Source organism: Sturnira hondurensis, unplaced genomic scaffold (genome assembly GCF_014824575.4).
Source record: "Sturnira hondurensis isolate 20B ecotype Veracruz unplaced genomic scaffold, ASM1482457v3 Scaffold0015793, whole genome shotgun sequence".
NCBI classification, from domain to species: domain Eukaryota; kingdom Metazoa; phylum Chordata; class Mammalia; order Chiroptera; family Phyllostomidae; genus Sturnira; species Sturnira hondurensis.
In genome coordinates this window covers 795,372-812,959 of record NW_028088424.1, presented here as the reverse complement: position 1 = coordinate 812,959, position 17,588 = coordinate 795,372, and the positions used below count along the sequence as shown (strand labels likewise).

At 40.0% G+C, this 17,588-nt stretch overlaps 1 protein-coding gene across 1 annotated transcript in view; it reads right to left on the bottom strand.

Annotated features, from left to right (window-relative positions):
- HOATZ (HOATZ cilia and flagella associated protein) overlaps nucleotides 1–17,588 on the bottom strand; it is a 52,619-nt gene that overhangs the window by 27,349 nt on the left and 7,682 nt on the right. Inside the window, exons 2-5 of the mRNA XM_037065551.1 lie at nucleotides 14,875–15,011; nucleotides 10,261–10,423; nucleotides 9,383–9,421; nucleotides 8,826–8,887 (exon numbers count right to left, since the gene is read on the bottom strand). Of these exons, the coding sequence (XP_036921446.1) occupies nucleotides 8,826–8,887; nucleotides 9,383–9,421; nucleotides 10,261–10,423; nucleotides 14,875–14,895 (285 nt within the window). The 5' untranslated portion in view covers nucleotides 14,896–15,011. The remainder of the gene's footprint in view (nucleotides 1–8,825; nucleotides 8,888–9,382; nucleotides 9,422–10,260; nucleotides 10,424–14,874; nucleotides 15,012–17,588) is intronic.

The following is a 17,588-nucleotide window of genomic DNA, read 5'->3' as shown; positions in this document are numbered from 1 at the left end:
ATGATTCTTTTCTGAGTCACATGATCCACAGAATAATCCAGTTCTTTAATAAATCCTATTTGATTTGCCCTGCTGCTTTTAAGGTGTTTATTAATTTGAACAATGAGACTTTTGTAAGTGAAATCAAGTTGATATTTCTGTATTTATTTAAAAACCACATGATCCTGCACTGGCCAGGTAGCTCAGTTAGTTAGAGCATTGTCCAGCACACTGAAAGGTTGCAGATTCGATCCCTGGTCTGGGCACACACAACGCATAGGAGGCAACCAGTGGATGTTTCTCCCCCACATTTATGTTTCTCTCTGTCTCCCTTCCTTTCTCTCTAGAATCAATGGATATATCTTCAGGTGAAGATTATAAAAAAAAAGAAATACATGATCCTTTTAAAGACTTTATTTATTTGTTTTTAGAAAAAGGGAAAGGGAGGGAGAAAGAGAGGGAGAAAACATTGATGTGTGAAAGAGACATCAATTGGTTGCCCCTGCCACACCCCCAACCATGAACCTGGCCCATAACACAGGCTTCTTCCCTGACTGTGGATCATGCCTGTGACCTTTTGGCTTGTAGGGTGATGCCCAACCCACTGAACCACACCAGCCAGGGTTATGATTCCCTCCCCCTCTTTTTTTGCTTCATTCTGTATTTGATAGTTTAATTTAAATCATTGCAAACAGAAAATTAGTATGGGTCCCTGTCCAATTGTACCTTAAAGATTTTAGTTCTTAAGGTAAATATGTCTAGAAGATAAAGTATACAGTTCTTTGGGTAAAAAAGGAAGAGATACATCTGGGGACATGACCTTACCCAATGGCTGGGTCTGTCTAGGGTAATGAATTCAGTTACTTGATCCCAAATCTAATTCCTTTCCCCAAGTACGTTTTCATGGACTATAGGTGTTACTAAGGAAGATTAAGAGGAGAATCTCATCTGTCAACTAAACAAGTTCTCCAAGATTAGATATGTTTGAAAATGAAGTGGTACTGTAGATAATATAAGAGTAACTCATATTTATACTGTATTACCTTTTAACTATCATTTGCTTGTTATTGTGAATGCACAGTCTGTTTTTGTGATTCTTCCACTTGAATTCTTTGATCAATTAAGAACAACAAGAATTTAAATGACTAGATAGATATTGTTGGTGAAGGAAAAATCCACTACTTCCTAATGATATTTGTTTTATGTGGGGAAAGGGACTCTGTTAATATTACAGTAAGGTGGGATAGTAAAGCTAAAACAAAGCCAGATAACACTGTTACTGAGAAAATTTAGGTTTGTCTGGGAAGCCCATCCTGATCAATTTGACGCCAAAGAAGATTTTCTTTATCTGAGTTCCCTACATCTTTGGTTTGGTTCCAGAACACTGATTTACAGTGATTCTGAGTATCCCTCTTACTATTGTACATTGAAAAATATAGGATAACATTAAAGTTTTATATCCACTTTCATGATTCAGTGCCTAAAAATATACCATATCAACCTTTTTTCGATTCTTCTTCTAAGAATGTCCTTATCACAGTACAATTTGTTTCTGGTTCACAGCAGTGACATACAGCAAACTCACTTTTGATTTAGACTTACATTATGGTCCATGTTGGTTGATAGATTGTGTGATAGGACAGATTAAAACTTCATTCCCAATAGAGAATTTATTTTAGATGTTGATAATGTAGATTGAATAATTTCCTTATAAAAATTATATATTCAGTCACGTTGAAATTTTGACTCCAGATGAATATTTCCAAATACGTCATCTAAAAATATGCCTTAAAATACTGCTCTGATTTCTTCTTTCTTCTCCCAACAAATACATCATTTATAATTCTTTTCATAGAGATAATCATCTAAAGAGCTTTCTGAAAGGTGGCAAAACTAGAAAGCAAATTAGTTTTATGATTTCAAAGAATGAGCTGACTATTCATTTATTGTAATGTTTTCAGACTATTTTAGAACTCTCAAACAAAGAATAATGGTTCCATATTGTGCTATAAGGTTTCCTTTATGGATAGAGTAAGCCATCTAATCTTGACAGACTCAATTGTTTTTGATTTTCTGCCATGGACATCCATCACAGAAATAGAAGTTGTAATTAATAGCATTTTGTACACTAACCAAAAGCATTTATAATGTATACCTGGAAACTATTCCAAAAATGGAGGGTAATGTTAAAGTTTCAAAAATTTCAACAACTAAAAAATTAATATCAGTTGAGGGAGAAAAATATAAATGTACTGAAGAGATAAAAATAAATTTTTAGATTTTCATTAATTTTAAGGAGATAGTGGAAGAAAAAGAAAACCTTTCAGAGAATTGATGGGAAATATTTTTCCTATTCCAAAATGAAAATTATTCCAGGAATTTCTTTACCATATAGGTGTTCAAAACATGTAGAAGATTCTCTTAAAACAAATAGATTATTATAAATGTTTTATTAGTTAAAAAGAATCACTCCCATTTATTTTCTGCCATCCAGCTAAAAATTATAGAATAGTGGTGGCCGCAATATAGAGTCAGTACTACAGACTTAGAAAAACAGTGGTACCCCAAAATTGATTCTATATTTTAGTAATTACAGGGAGTCACCTTTCCTCTCATCATATATAAAGCCATGAGACAAAAGCACAACTGAGAGGACAGGTGATGTGCTAAAAATGGTCCTAAAGCAGACCTGCAAACAGGTTAGCTTTGGGGAGTATTCTTGCAAAAATTATCAGCCTACAAATTTTCAGCCTAGAACATTTGCTAGATGGATATCATCCTAGCAGTGGAATTGCTGGGTCAAAAGGCATATTCATTTTTAGTTTTCTTAGAAAATTCCATACTGTTTTCCATAGTGGTTGTACCGGTCTGCAATCCCACCAATAGTGAACTAGGGTCCCCTTTTCCCCACAACCTCTCCCACACTTGTTGTTTGTTTCTTTGTTTATGATAGCCATTCTGACTGGTGTAAAGTGATATCTCATTGTGGTTTTAATTTGCATCTCTCTGATAGCTATCAGTATTGAGCATCTTTTCATGTGTCTCTGGATCCTCTGTATGTCCTCCTTGGAGAAGTATCTGCTCAAGTCCTTTGCCCATTTTTAAATTGGGTTTCTTGTCTTCTTAGAGTGGAGTCGTGAATATGCCTTTTGACCCAGCAATTCCACTGCTAGGATTATAGCCTAAGAACCCTGAAACAGCAATCCAAAAGAACCTATGCACCCCAATGTTCATAGCAGCACAATTTACAATAGCCAAGAGTTGGAAGCAACCTAGGTGTCCATCTGTAAATGAATGGATCAAAAAACTATGGTACATTTACACAATGGAATTCTATGCAGCAGAAAGAAAGAAGGAGCTCCTACCCTTTGCAACAGCATGGATGGAACTGAAAAGCATTATGCTGAGTGAAATAAGCCAGGTGTTGAAGGACAAATACCATATGATCTCACCTTTAACAGGAAGCTAAACAACAAAACAAACAAACAAGCAAAGTATAACCAAAGACACTGAAACAGAGAACAGGCTGACAGGGACCAGAGAGGAGAGGGGAGGGAATTTTAGAGGAAAAGGGGAAGGATTCACAGGAACAAATATAAAGGACACATGGACAAGAACTAACAGGGGTGGAAATGGGAGGAAGGTGGGGAACACTTGGGGGGTGGGCTGGGTTGGGAGTAAAAGGCAGACAGCTGTACTTGAACAATAATTAAATAAATAGAAAAAAAGAAAATTTGCTAGATGGATATATGTGGAAAGACTAAAGAAAATGGAGCTATTATCGTAGAAAGCATATATTTTAATTCATCAATTCAATTATGCACTTATTTATTCAGTCAACAAATATTTGAATTTCAGTAACTGGAAAGGCATGGGGGTTAAGTGAGTAAGAAATGACCTCTGCACTCATAGAGCAGAAGAAAATTAACATTTGTTGAGGGGAAACTATGGTCAGATGTTTTCATCTTGTATCAGCTTTATCAAGTAGATATTTTTACCATTCCTCCTTTTATATCTGACGAAGCTGAGCCTCACAGGTGTTTAATAGGTTGCTTGAAGTCACACAAATAGTAAGTGGCAGAGTTAGACTTCCAAACCCACTTTGACTCCAAAGCCCAGTACACCATGGCGCTTGTAGTCTAGTTGGAAAGATGGAAACCTATCCAATTACTTTTAATCCAGATAAGAAACTGTGATAAATACTAAGAGAGAGGTAGATGGGACATGCTATGGGAGCACAGAGAAGAAAGCTGTTCATCCATTAGTCTGTAGATCACCTCTAGGAAGGCTTCAGAGAGAAGGTGACATTTGAGCTTGGTCTTGAAGATAAATGGAGATCTTCAAGACCCTGCAGCATTATAGGTAGAGGCATAAAAGTGCATTGCAGGTTGAAGAAACAGCTTATAGTTCTGTAGGGCTGGGAAGCTGTTTCTCACACTTGTGTTCACACTGCTGTTTTGAGTTTTAAAATACTGGTGCTGTATATGAACAATGCCAGGGTCCGCAGTCATTACAATACAATGAGTCTCAGAAGCTCTGGAGTTAGGATACAGGCTTTGAATCTAAGCTCTGCCACTTCCCAGTTGTGGGGACTTTGGAAAGTAATTTTTGCTTTGTTTGATTAAATGAGATAAGCATCATGAGGCTGTTTTAAGGAGATTATGAGTAGATGTAAACTGCTTAGCATAGTAGTATATGAGCACATGGCCTGGACTCACTAACTTGGCTATTAGGAATACCATATCACAGTAATATGTGAGGATATCCAAAGAGCATTAAGTCATTGCAGGGTTCTCTTGGTTGTTATTTGCACCATATCATTGTTTGAAGATAACTGACTAAACTGTTATTTTCAAGGCACAGTTTTGATAACATTCTCTTTCTTTTCTACTGGCTTGCTGTTTTGTTAGGCCTCTTCTACTCTCAAAAAATAATCTTCTATACTGCATTGCAGCACCCACTTGACTTAATGTACAATTTGGCAGATACCACAGAATAATGTATATGTTTAGTTTAGCAAAAACATATTTTACCCGTTCAACTTCGGTAGCACATATGGAGAGGGGTACACAATGTGGCTTAGCCTAGTGAGGGTAGAGGGTAGGTCAATGTAACCTATGCCCAGCCCCCCCCCGCCCCCGTAGAGGGTAGGTTACATTGACAGTGGTGTGGAGTATAAGGGAAGGAAGAGAGTGGTAGGAGAAGTCAACTGGGTCATTGTCAGATTGCAAAGGAACTTGAATGCTATGTTGAAGGGTTTGGCCTCGATCCTGCAGAAATGGAAAGCCATGGAAAAAAGACTGTAGGTGAGAGGACTGAGCTGTATCCCCCTCAAAGCCCCATGTTGAAGCCCTAACCTCCTGGTGTAACTGTATTTGGAGGCAACAAGGTTAAATGAACTTATCAAGGTGGCACCCTAATATAAGACCAGTGTCCTTATAAAAAGAGAAAGAGATACCACAGGTCTCCTTCTGCCATGTCAGGACACAGGGACAAGGTGGCCATCTACAAGCCAGGCAGAGAGGCTTCATCAGAAATCAACTCTAATGGCACTTTGATCTCAGACTTCCAGTCTCCAGAACTATGAGAAAATACAATTTATTTTGTTTAAGCCACTTACTCTGTGGTATTTTGATATGGTAGCCCCAACAGACTAATAGAGTAGGAGAGCAGCATACTGGACTTGGGATTTAGGAAGAGTAGTGCAGTGTGGAGAATTGCTTTGCATATTCTTTGTCTGGTCAATTGTATACATTCTTTTTTAAAAATATATTTTATTGATTATGCCATTACAGTTGTCCTATTTCCCCCCCTTCATTCCCCTCTACCCTGCACACCCTTCCCCCAGCATTCCTCCCTTTAGTTTATGAACACGTGTCTCAAGTACTTTAGATTCTATATTTCCCCTACTATTCTTGTCCTCCCCCCTATCTGTTTTCCATCTACTGTCTATGCTACTTATTTTCTGTATCTTCTTCCCCCTTTTCCTCCTCTCACTCCCCTGTTGCTAACCCTCCATGTGATCTCCATTTCTATGGTTCTGCTCCTGATCTAGCTGTCCTCTTAGTTTGCTTTTGTTTTAGATGTGGTTGTTAATAACTGTTCATATTTTTTATCTTCTTTTTCTTAGATAAGTCCCTTTAGCATTTCATATAATAAGGGCTTGGTGATGATGAACTCCTTGAATTTGACCTTATCTGAGAAGCACTTTATCTGCCCTTCCATTCTAAATGAAAGCTTTGCTGGATAAAGCAATCTTGGATGCAGGTCTTTGGATTTCATGACTTGGAATACTTCTTTCCAGCCCCTTCTTGCCTGTAAGGTCTCTTTTGAGAAATCTGCTGACGGTATGATGGGCACTCCTTTGTAGGTGACTGTCCCCTTATCTCTTGCTGCTTCTAGGATTCTCTCCTTCATTTTAATCTTGGCTAATGTAATTATGATGTGCCTTGGTGTGTTCCTTCTTGGGTCCAACTTCTTTGGGACTCTCAGAGCTTCCTGGATTTCCTGGAAGTCTATTTCCTTTGTCAGACTGGGGAAGTTCTCCTTTATTATTTGTTCAGATAAATTTTCCACTCGTGGCTGTTTCTTTTCCCCTTCTGGTACCCGTATAATTCGGATGTTGGAACGTTTAAAGATGTCCTGGAGATTCCTAAGCCTCTCCTCATTTTTTTGAATTCTTGTTTCTTCATTCTTTTCTGGTTGGATGTTTCGTTCTTCCTTCTGGTCCACTCCCTTGATTTGAGGCCCAGTTTCCTTTCCATCACTATTGGTTTCCTGTGCATTTCCCTTCATTTCAATTAGTTTAGCCTTCATATGTTCCTCTAATTTGTGACTATAATCAACCAGTTCTGTGAGCATCCTGATCACCAGTGTTTTGAACTGTGCATCTGAGAGGTTCGCTAGTTCTTGGTCACTTAGAGTTATTGGCTCTGGGGCTTTGAGTTCTTTTGAGCCATATTTTGGACTGTTTGTGCCTGTTACGTATGAGGGGCAGAGCCCTATGTGTTCACCAGGGCAGGGCAACTCAGTTGCTGGATTGTGACGCTGTATGTGGGGGTAGGGTCAAAGAGGGGCAATGGTGGTCCCCTCTGCTGCTTCCTGCTGCTGGGGCCTGTGTGATCTGTCTCACTCCTCGCTCCTTTGCCTGGTTTATCTGCACACAGTCAGCCAGCCGCCCTGCACCCTCACTGGGTCCACCTGTGTGCCACCCCATGCCTGGGATCCGCCAGCTCCAACTGCTCCTGGGTCGGTACCTGAACCTAATGATCTTTCCTGCCCAACACCACTCCGCCATTGGCTCCGCCCCTCTTACTGGTCTGGCTGAGTGGTTCATTGTTGTGTACTGCCATATAGTTCAATTTTCTGTGTTTTGGTTGCGTTTTTGTTGCTAAAACTTTGTTGTCTTTAAACTTGGTTGTGCGAGGATGCACAGTGTTCCCACCTATGCCTCCTTCTTGGCCAGAAGCTCAATTCTATACATTCTTTGAAACCAACTCCTTTGATAACAGTTCTTGATTTTTTTAAGTTTGATTTATTGACCTTCAATATGTTCCCATAGTATCATGTGCATACATCTATCATAATAATATATCACAGTTCTTGACTTTAATTGGCTATCTCCTTCACTAAATTGTAAAATCCTTGAGATCAGGAACCACATCTTATCTTTGCATTCCCAGCATCTAATACAGCACTTGACATAGAGCAGGTTCTCAATAAATATCTACGGAATTAAGCAGCTCATAAGTTTATTGAGAACCTGAGGCAAAGAAATCAGTTCTAAGATTGCTGATATAATTGCCCATTGGCAGAACATCCACCTGTAATTCATGCCGAATTGTGTTATCTGTTTGACAAAAGATAAAAAAATTGATAATAGTTTATCTTTAATCTTTTTTTCTAATCCCTTTCAAAAATGAAATTAAATGAAACTTTAACTCCAAAAGTGCTGAAGAAGTTGATTTATAATGATTTTGGCCTCACTGAAAATTAGGCTCCTTCCCTCCCTTTAAGTCCTACCATAAATATACAGACCTAATACCCTCTTAAGAGAAGAAAATGCTGACTATTTCTAATTACCTAATTTGTTTGGAGAAATCACCAATAGTCCATAAAGTTAATTAATGTAATCAGCAAACTCAAATGCATTGTTCTGTAATTTATGCAGAATTCCCAATAAGTCTTTCAGAGTTTGCCAATATGTGCTATGATTAAAGATATTTAGGCCAAAGTGAATTCTCTGTCTTTGCCTTCATAGTGCAGGAACAGTCACAGAAATGGAATTTCTCCATTAACCGACAAAACATTTCTATAAATTACTGCATTAATTGCTGAGATAAAGGCTGTGGCTGCATCATGAAAAGCAAACACAGGATATTGCCAAAACCAGACATATTCAGTTGATTGGACACCACCAATATGTTTAATTTCAGCCCTCTGTGAAAATGGTTCTAGATGACAGACTCATTCCTCCGATCATTTAATTTTGACCTATTAAGATGGTCAATTATATTCAACTTTTCCTAATCTTATAATATTTCTGTTCTTAGAACATTGTATATAGTTTGGGGCCTTATTGGATGGAAAGTATGTGAATCCATTTTTTTCCATTTCCCTTTAATTTTGTTTTCCTATATATCCTTGGAGTTTTGCAGAGACTGAGAACAGCCAAAGTTTAATAGAATTTCTTAATCTTCAATTAAAACTCTAATAAAGGTTTTTCATTTGTTCAAGCAAACATACCGAAATAGAAAATTTTTATATACATGTGTTTAAAAAGAATAATTAGGATTATTTAGAAAAGTTTACTGAAAATCAGATGACCTTCTGAAATGTTGGCCTACCTTTTGGAGATACTTTTCTTTCTCCTCAATCTTTAGGGTTTCAGCAATGCCATTTGTAGCTTCTAAAGAAAATAAAGTCAAATTCAATCTGAAATAATTTTATAATGATTTTACAACAATATTTATATAAAATTGCATAAAGATTAAAAGTGCAAAGATAAACATAAATACAGTAGAAAGGTAAACATGAATACATACTGTCTTAAAACTTTATAAACCAGATTCATAAACAATTGGAGGTGGAATTAATTAGCTATGGCTGCAGGGAACCTCCAGTCTTTTTAGAAGATAAGCAAGCTGGAGTCCAGAGACAAGAAAAGGTCTCTAAAGAGAACATATTAGCAGTATAAGAGGTTCCAATTTCCACATTCCTATTCAACATGCTATAGAAATTTAGACGTTTCCCTCCAGATAAATAGGGCTATTCCTGAAGCAGGGTTTTGGTATGCAATTCAGAACATTGTGCCAAAGTGTAAAGTTGTGTCCTTATACTTACTATCCATTTTCTGAAGAATCTCGGAATCAGGATGTTGAAAGGCACAAAACTTAGTACTTACTGTTTTTCTCAAGGAAAGAAGACTGCAAGTAACTTTTCTCTAAAAATTACAAAAGAATAGAAATCATTGGGAAACCATAGCATTAAAAGTATTTAAGCTTTTTATACCTATAAAAATTACATAGTAAAGGTTTCCATATCTTAGGCCTTACTAAAGTCTTACAGGCCAGGGAACTTGGTTCCTAATGTTGACTCTGCCTTCAACTTTCTCCAGGGATTGCATGTTTGAACTCAATTATGCAAAGAATTATTCTTAATATACTTTAAACCAAGATATAACATTTCCCCAGATTACTCCATACCCTTTGGCCAAATAGATGCATTGCCTAAGGGATACTTTGAGATGTACTTCTAGATGTAACAAAGATTTTGAGTAGAAAGATTGCTGAGAAGTTTTAAGAATTATTTATATAGAGTTTTACACATTTCAAATGAAATATTCTTATTTTAAAGTTAGGGTTGACAGATAAATGAACAAAGAAGATGTGATACACATATACAATGGGGTATTAGACATAAAAAAGAATGAAATCTTGCCATTTGTGACAACATGGGTGAACCTGGAGGGTATTATGCTAAGTGAGATAAGTGAGACAAAGTACCATGTGACTTCACTTACATATAGTCACTTATATAGTCAGTGATATTGCAATAAGTATGTACGATGGACACTAAACTTTGGGGGGACACTTCATAAGCTATATACATGTCTAATCACGATGTTGTACACTGCAACTAATATAATATTGAATGTCAACTGTAACTGAAGAAAATTTAAGAGAATTATGTTTGGCAGTTTCTCTTGGGAAGAAGGGCTCTAGTGCCTTCAGTGTTAGTCATGGTGGAGGCAGAAATGATCACCAGGAGGCAGCTACTCACCAGCCGCGCTGTTCTTGGAGACCCCGGCCACCGGCAGACGCTGAGTGCTGCCTCCAGACAGCACCAACTGGGATTCTTTAGGAGGGTACATTGACGCTGTGATCCAAAATTGCTTGGCCAAGTTCATGTCCTGTTCTGAAGAGCCGCTGAAGACCAGTAATCCCTGGGGACAAATTTCATAGGCCTCCTTTCCACTGCTAGGGCTTGCTCTCAGCCTCGTTTCCATGGCAACCCAGGACGCTTCCGCAAGCTCCCTGGCCCCTCTACCAGCCCCGCCCCTGGGAGAAGGGTCAAGTTGGCAACTGCCGGGCCAGAAGCCTTTAGTTTATTCCGTACATGTTGGGGTCCATCGGGCGTTGGTGGGCTCTCTGAAGCCCACTTCTGCAGTGATCACTGGCTTCGAGACCAGCCTTAGCCTTGGAGTCTAGATATGGCAGTCAAAACACCAATTGGGGGGCGTGGCTTGTCTTGTTGGAGTCAGAGGGGAAGCACTTCAGCTCTCTATCAGTCAGCCTTCTACCTGCCTCCCCCATTCTCTAGCTTCCAACTCCGGAAAGATATGAGTAAAGCTTTCAGTCCTTAGCCCCACCGCCCCAATCCCCCATCCACGCCTGATTGCCATAGCTCAGCATCCCTTAAACGGAAATTCTGGGTCTGCTTTGATTGGAGAATTAAATAAGGCAGAGGAGCATCCTACTGGGGAGCCAGAGGTCTGAACCGGACCGATGGGTACCCATATATGTAGTTTTTGTTATAACTGACCCCCCCACACCAGGAAGACAAATCTTAGGAAAGAAGCTGGATTTATATTACAACTGCGTTTAGCAGTGGGCCCCACTAAGAGCTGCCTAGACTGCAACAATGTGAATGATTGCTTGAAAGAAGGGGTACATCTGATAAGCAGACTCAATTCTTCCGTGAAAAATATTTTAAGAAAAATTTTGTTAATGCAGTCTTATATAAATATTGACTACTCATAAAAATATTAAAAAATACTTGCGGACAGCTTTCCTGGGAGATTTTATGTTAATCTAGGAACAATTTAACCATTTCGGTGATAGGGAAGTTGTAATTTCTATGACAGGAATTGCGCTGATCCTCATAATTTAGGAAATGAACACATGCTAATAACCCACAGTTTATGATGTTATGGCATTTTATTCTTTCAAAATATTAATAAAGTCTCATAGAAGAGATACTTCAAAGGCTGATAATCACAAGTCTATATAATGACAGAGATCAGGTAAGGGGAAAATCTGATTCACCAATCTATCTGAAATTTTTCTAGCTAAGAGTCTGAAGAAATACTGAAAAAGTACATATAAAAGTACATATATATTACAAACGTTGTATGTTTAGCAGCTAATAGGTTGATTTATTTTTTAGCTGACCTACTGGTAAATAGGCATTGGTTAACATTAGCATGTTTCAACCCCACCTCCCTCCAACGCACTGATGAGCACATGCAGCTCCTCTGGATGAATTCTCAAATCTTTTTACCTGGCCGTGTGGTTAGTGATTGGTTCTATTAGCAATCAGCTAACTACACTGCCTAGTAACTAGACTCACAGAATAAAGTTTACTTTCGCCACAAACCGCAGTCTGAAGTAGGTGCCCCATACATTGTGATAGGTCATCCTTGATTCCGCTATAGCTCTCTGTTAGTTGACGGGTTTGTGAATGCCCTACCGAACAGTGAAAAGAGGCGAAATGAATCACAGCTATACAGCATTAAACGTTACATGCTGTAACGTTATGGGGAGGAGGGGGCTCCTCCCCGTTTAAAAGTCTGTATCTCACAATTAAAGCCATTGACCTCCACTATTTCGCTTTCCTTAACGCAGGACTGCACAATCTTGCGTTTGCTCCTAGACAGGGGCGGTTGGAGCGTGTCTGGAAGCAGCAGCACGCCCGAACGCCCAGGGGCTCACTCGCGCTCGGATCACGCGCCCGCTCGACCGCGCGTCGGCTCGGCGGTGCGAGGCCACCCAGCGCCGACACCTCGGGTCTCGGAGCGCAGCGTTCGGCTCTCAAATGCTCCAGGTGGGCCGTTTGCCGCTGAGGGCGGCGTCCTCCTTCCGGCGGGGCGGCGGTGAGGCCGTGCCTTGTTTTGATGGCAGTGGAGTTAGTGATTGCAAGTACTCGAGTACAATCAGCTAATTACACTGCCTACAAACCGAGCACCGGGCGCCCGCGGGCACCGGATGGTGCGCAGAGCTGACACGGTGTCCTCAGCCACGGGCCGGAGTAGCGGGACCCGCCACGACCACACACTTCACCCGGGCTCGGTGCCCAGGGAGAGGGTCTCCGGAGGACTCCACCACACCCACCGGCGACCCGCGCCTGGCCCGCAGGCTGCGCTGCTGCTCCCGCGGGGCTGGCAGCGAACCCCTGGCGTGGCACGGCCAGCCCGCGGGCGGCGCCCCAGGGGGTCTGCAGCCCCAGGCCCGGCCCGACCCCAGGTGGTTCCCCGGAGCTCCCGCCCGCTAGCTTTACCTCTGCGGCCGAGCCCCGACTTCCGACCTCCGCCGCCCCGCAGCCGCCCCCCCAAACCCCCCCGAGCGCCCCCCGCCGCCCCCTTCAGGTTCCCTTCCCTTTTCCTCTCCACTGAGCTTTCTCGGCCGGTCCCCACCTCCCTCAGGCCCAGGCGGGCCGCCCCACACTACTTCTCTACAGTTCCCAGCCCAAACCCTACAGCCGGCTCTCTCAACCCCGTGCGCCCCGCAATTCCAAGTGGCCGAGTGACCGTGACCGTGGAGAGCCAACCGCCCTTGGAACCCGGCGGGAGGAGGGGCGGGGCGGGCGCGAGCCAGGCTGGGGGGAGGGGCGGGGGGGCGGGGGGGGGCGGGGGGGGGCGGGCCCCAGTAGGGTAGAGGCCCGGGAGACCAAGGCACAGATTCTCAAAAGGTTTCCCCACCTGATCTGACATGAGGGACGAAGAGCTCCTTCTCCCGTCACCCTCCCCAAGGGCCCCACAAGCCAACTTTTCATGTCCATCCCCATTAGGGAAGACAGTTCGCCGGGCACCAAACTGTAGGCTGAATTTTCCAGATGCAGATAGGCCTGGATACCCTATGACCTTCGGAGAGCCGACTTTGAGAGTGTCATCTGCACTCCTGCATTCCCCTTACATTCTTGGAGGGCCCGGTGGTGAGGTGGGAGTCAAATTGTGAGCCAGCCAGCTTGTCAGTTGGATCCAAGTATGGCCCTCATGAGATCAAGGCCACAGTTTTGTACTCTTAAAACTGTGCTGCTTTAAACAAACTCTTCCTACTTCCAGCACATATTTATTTAAAAAACAGCTATGTGTTCAGCACCTAAGGACATTCATTCCACCTCCATATATACAATCTAGGTGATAACAAAAAAGGGAACACATTATTTACTGTTCGAGACGGTGTACAATAAATTACTGAACAGGGTAGAGACAGAAGTGGGTAGAATGGGACATTGAGAATTGTAATGGGCCAGGGAAGGTTCATGGAGTAGGTGACACTGAGGAGGTCCTTGAAGCAAGACTAAATTTGGACATTAAGGGTGAGGGCTGCGAGGGACAGAGGAACAATGTCTTGTGACCAGGTCCATCTTCTTACTCTCACCATTTCACGTTCGATGATGTAGATGTGTTTCTGTTTGTGTACTCGGAGTAGATTTGGCAAACAGAACAGTTGCAAAGGATTTCTGGAAGACCTCTACGAATAATTGTTTCCTTAATTACTCCTTCCCCCCTTTCCTTCAATGAGTGAATCAGAAGAGGATAAAGAATATACACTTTGTGGAACTCAACTGGGAGTAGCTCCCACTACCCCCGCCCGCACCGTATAGTCTCCATAAACCCAGTACAGTGCACTCATTGTTGACCCTGGAAGGTTATTTGCAAATTATTTTCCACAAAGAAAAGCTTCCCAGCTGTAGATTGATTCCCTAAACTGGCAAATGGTCTTGCAGATGCCCCTAGTAACACAGATGGGGCAGGTAACCTCGATCATTCAACACAAATTCCATATTCACACTATTTAAACACCAGAACAACTTTCTAAGGATAAATGAGTAAATTATAGCATTATCTTTGAATATGAAAGCATATATTTTGACAGATTCATCATTTCTTCTGTGAACAGCAAAATGAAGAATAAGAAACCCAAGTGAAGTACAAAATGTATGGTACAGAAAACTTTAATGTAAAAATTAATTTGTAAAGTTAACTTACAAAAGACAGTTAATTTACAACTAACTAGAAGTTCTATTCATCTTTGGGAGAGGCACAATATTGTAGAACACATTAATTCCTTTTATGCCTTTAAAATGTACAACAAACCAAGTCATATCAGGCAACATACTGAAGTCAGAGCTAATTAACCTCTGACATCTTTCAAAATAACTGTAGAGCCGACTTTGTATTTTATAGTTAAATATGCATACATAAATAAAATCAGGAGCAAAATATCTTTCATTCCATTAGCAATATGTTAACTTTTAAGTCTTGATTAGGGCACAGTTACAAAAATAATTCCATTCTTTCAAATTGTTAGTCATTTTTACTCAATGCAAGATTTTAATACCTCTCCTTGATTGATATTTTATGATGATCAGTTTGGATCTTGCAAGTCTTACCTGACTTGGAATGCTTCCCATGAAGGCTGCAGTAGATGCCTTGAAATTTAGATTTTTAAAACTTTTTTCAGGCCCTGGATGGGTAGCTGAGTCCGTTATAACGTTGTCCTGATACACCAAGGTTGTGGATTTGATTCCTGGTCAAGGCACATAAAAAAAGCAACCAGTGAAAGCATAAATAAGTGGAGCAACAAATTCATGCTTCTGTCTCTCTAAACTCAATTTTAAAAACTCTTTTTCAAATATAACAAAAATAAAAAAATATATAAAAGCCACCAAGATGCATTGCCTACTGAAATAAATTTTTTACATGCAGTTTATTTTGTAGGTACTACAACTAAAAAAAAAAGAAATAATGAGAAAAAATTTATGGGGTCTAGTTCTGTGGGGCTTTTTTTGTTGTTGTTGTTTGTCTTGTTTTTTAGAATGTTTGTTCTTAGGGTTGCTGTTGATTTGGCCTGCAGTTAGTTACTAGAGAAACTCCAAGGATCTCGTTCACTTTATGGTTCATGTCTAGGCATGCCTGGAGACAAGGGAGACCCAGGGTTTAATCTAAGTAGGAATGCTTGTGGTGTGTAAAATGCCCAAACAGAAGATTGTGTTTGTTTTAGACAGCAGTGGGAAAGCTCCTTTCAGAGGAATTATTTACTGTTTTATTTAATTTCTGAGCTTTTGGTGAATAGGGAGAAAGGGAAGGAGCGCTAAGGAAAGGAGTTAGTGAGTAGAAGGAAACCAAGAACTGTATAGAAAACAAACACCTTTTGGGTGAGCTTTGGCAAATTTATATTGGCTAAATTTACCATTTCTGAGTAGACAACTAGAATTGATGGGAACTGGGAATTAGAAAAGATGGAGACAACTTACTCCTTTCAATACACATAAACTCACCACATGAACTTTTCCTATTTTCCATAGCTTTTGAAGCATGTTGTTAGGAAGGAAGAAATGAAGAATCAGGCTGATTAGAAATTATTGGAATTTATTAGCTTCTTTCAAAACTTGTTTCTTTAAATGCCTATTTTCTCTTAGGAAGTATACAATCACATTTTGATTTTTATATAAATCAATAAATGTCACTATCTTATTAACATTCATGATACTACATTTAGGAACTAGTTTATGTGTTGAAGTAAGGCAAGATTGAAGTCAGCTCAATGCCTTTGAAGAACCAGACATCATTGAATCTGCTTAATTATGAGAGATTTTCTTTCTAGCTGAATGAACTGCCAGCAGTTTTTATGATCTTATGCTTCTGATTCCATGTCATTGTACTCTCATTAGCAAGAGTGTGTCAGATTCTTAATTAATGTCTTGTATATATTTATTGATTGATCGATAACATTGCTTTCAATATGAAAATGTTAAAATAATCTTTTAGTAAATCAAAACCAATCTAAAATAGGCTTTATAATTAAGGTTGCTTGAGCTCTTAGCAGTAGGAGTAACATGTTGCATGTTTACCATCTGCAGAGAACAGAGTCTAGGGATTTGTGGTCTAGTTGGAGACATACACAATTTGCATGTATAGATAGCTGAGGTCATTATAGTATAGTCATCCCCTGGTATGCCCAAGGGATTGGTTGCAGGACCCCTGATGGATACCAAAATCTGATGGATACCAAAATCTGCAAATGCTCAAGTTCCTCATGTATAGTGTTTGTATATGACCTATATACATTTTCCCGTATACTTTAAATTACCTCTAGATTACTTATAGTGCCTAATATACTGTATTATATAAGTAGCTGTTATACTGTCTTGTGTATGGAATAATGATAAGAGAAAAGAAATTTGTACATGTTCCGTACACACACAACCATCCTAAATACAGGCCTGCAACAACATAACACTTTTTTGAATATTTTTGATCCATGGTTGGTTGAATCTGAGGATGTAGAAGTCACAGATATGGAGGGCTGACTATATACTAATTATATTAATATCAGCAATATAATACTTTAGATATCATTTATGTGTTTATATCACATATAATTATGTTAAGTACCAAGGTGGCCCTTCATTATGATGTGTTTAGGCTTAGGCATGTTTAGTTCTAGGTAATGGAAGGACAGTGTGGTGGAATTAAGTATGTGGTGCTGGATCTCTGAAAAGAGACCAGATCTGAAAAGAAAGATTTCACAGTTTTCTTAAGGTATAATAGTTGAAGTTGTGAGGACAAGAGAGCTATATTGTCTAATTTTTAGTTGATCCTCCAGTACCTGCTATGTTTCACGCAGGACAGAGAAGGAGACTGACAGCAATGTGTTGTTCTTGCAGAAAAGGGAACAGAGTGATGAAAGCAAAAGGCTCAGGACCAACTTTGAGAGCATCCATCTCCTATTCATGCAAGAGGAAGTAAATTTTGAGGAGGGTTATTAGCCCACAAGGGGAAGCAGAAGAGAGGACGCTCATTCAAGCATCACTCTGTATCTACTCATTCTTGTTCTTATTTTCACTTTCCCTAACTGGCACCAAACTCTTTTTTTCTAGGCAGACTTAGACTTTTTAGTTTTAAAAAGTTGTATAGCTCTCATTTGTTATCTTTATTTCCTTTATATCCATACAATACATCTCCAAATTTTGACATAATTACATTTACTAAAGTTAACATTGTTTTTCCCCCCTTAGCTCATCTGTAGCTTGTTTCAATCTCAAGCTGAAATCTTACTTTTTGGGTAAAATTCCCCTTGGTGCCTTTAGCTTATCTTGATCTT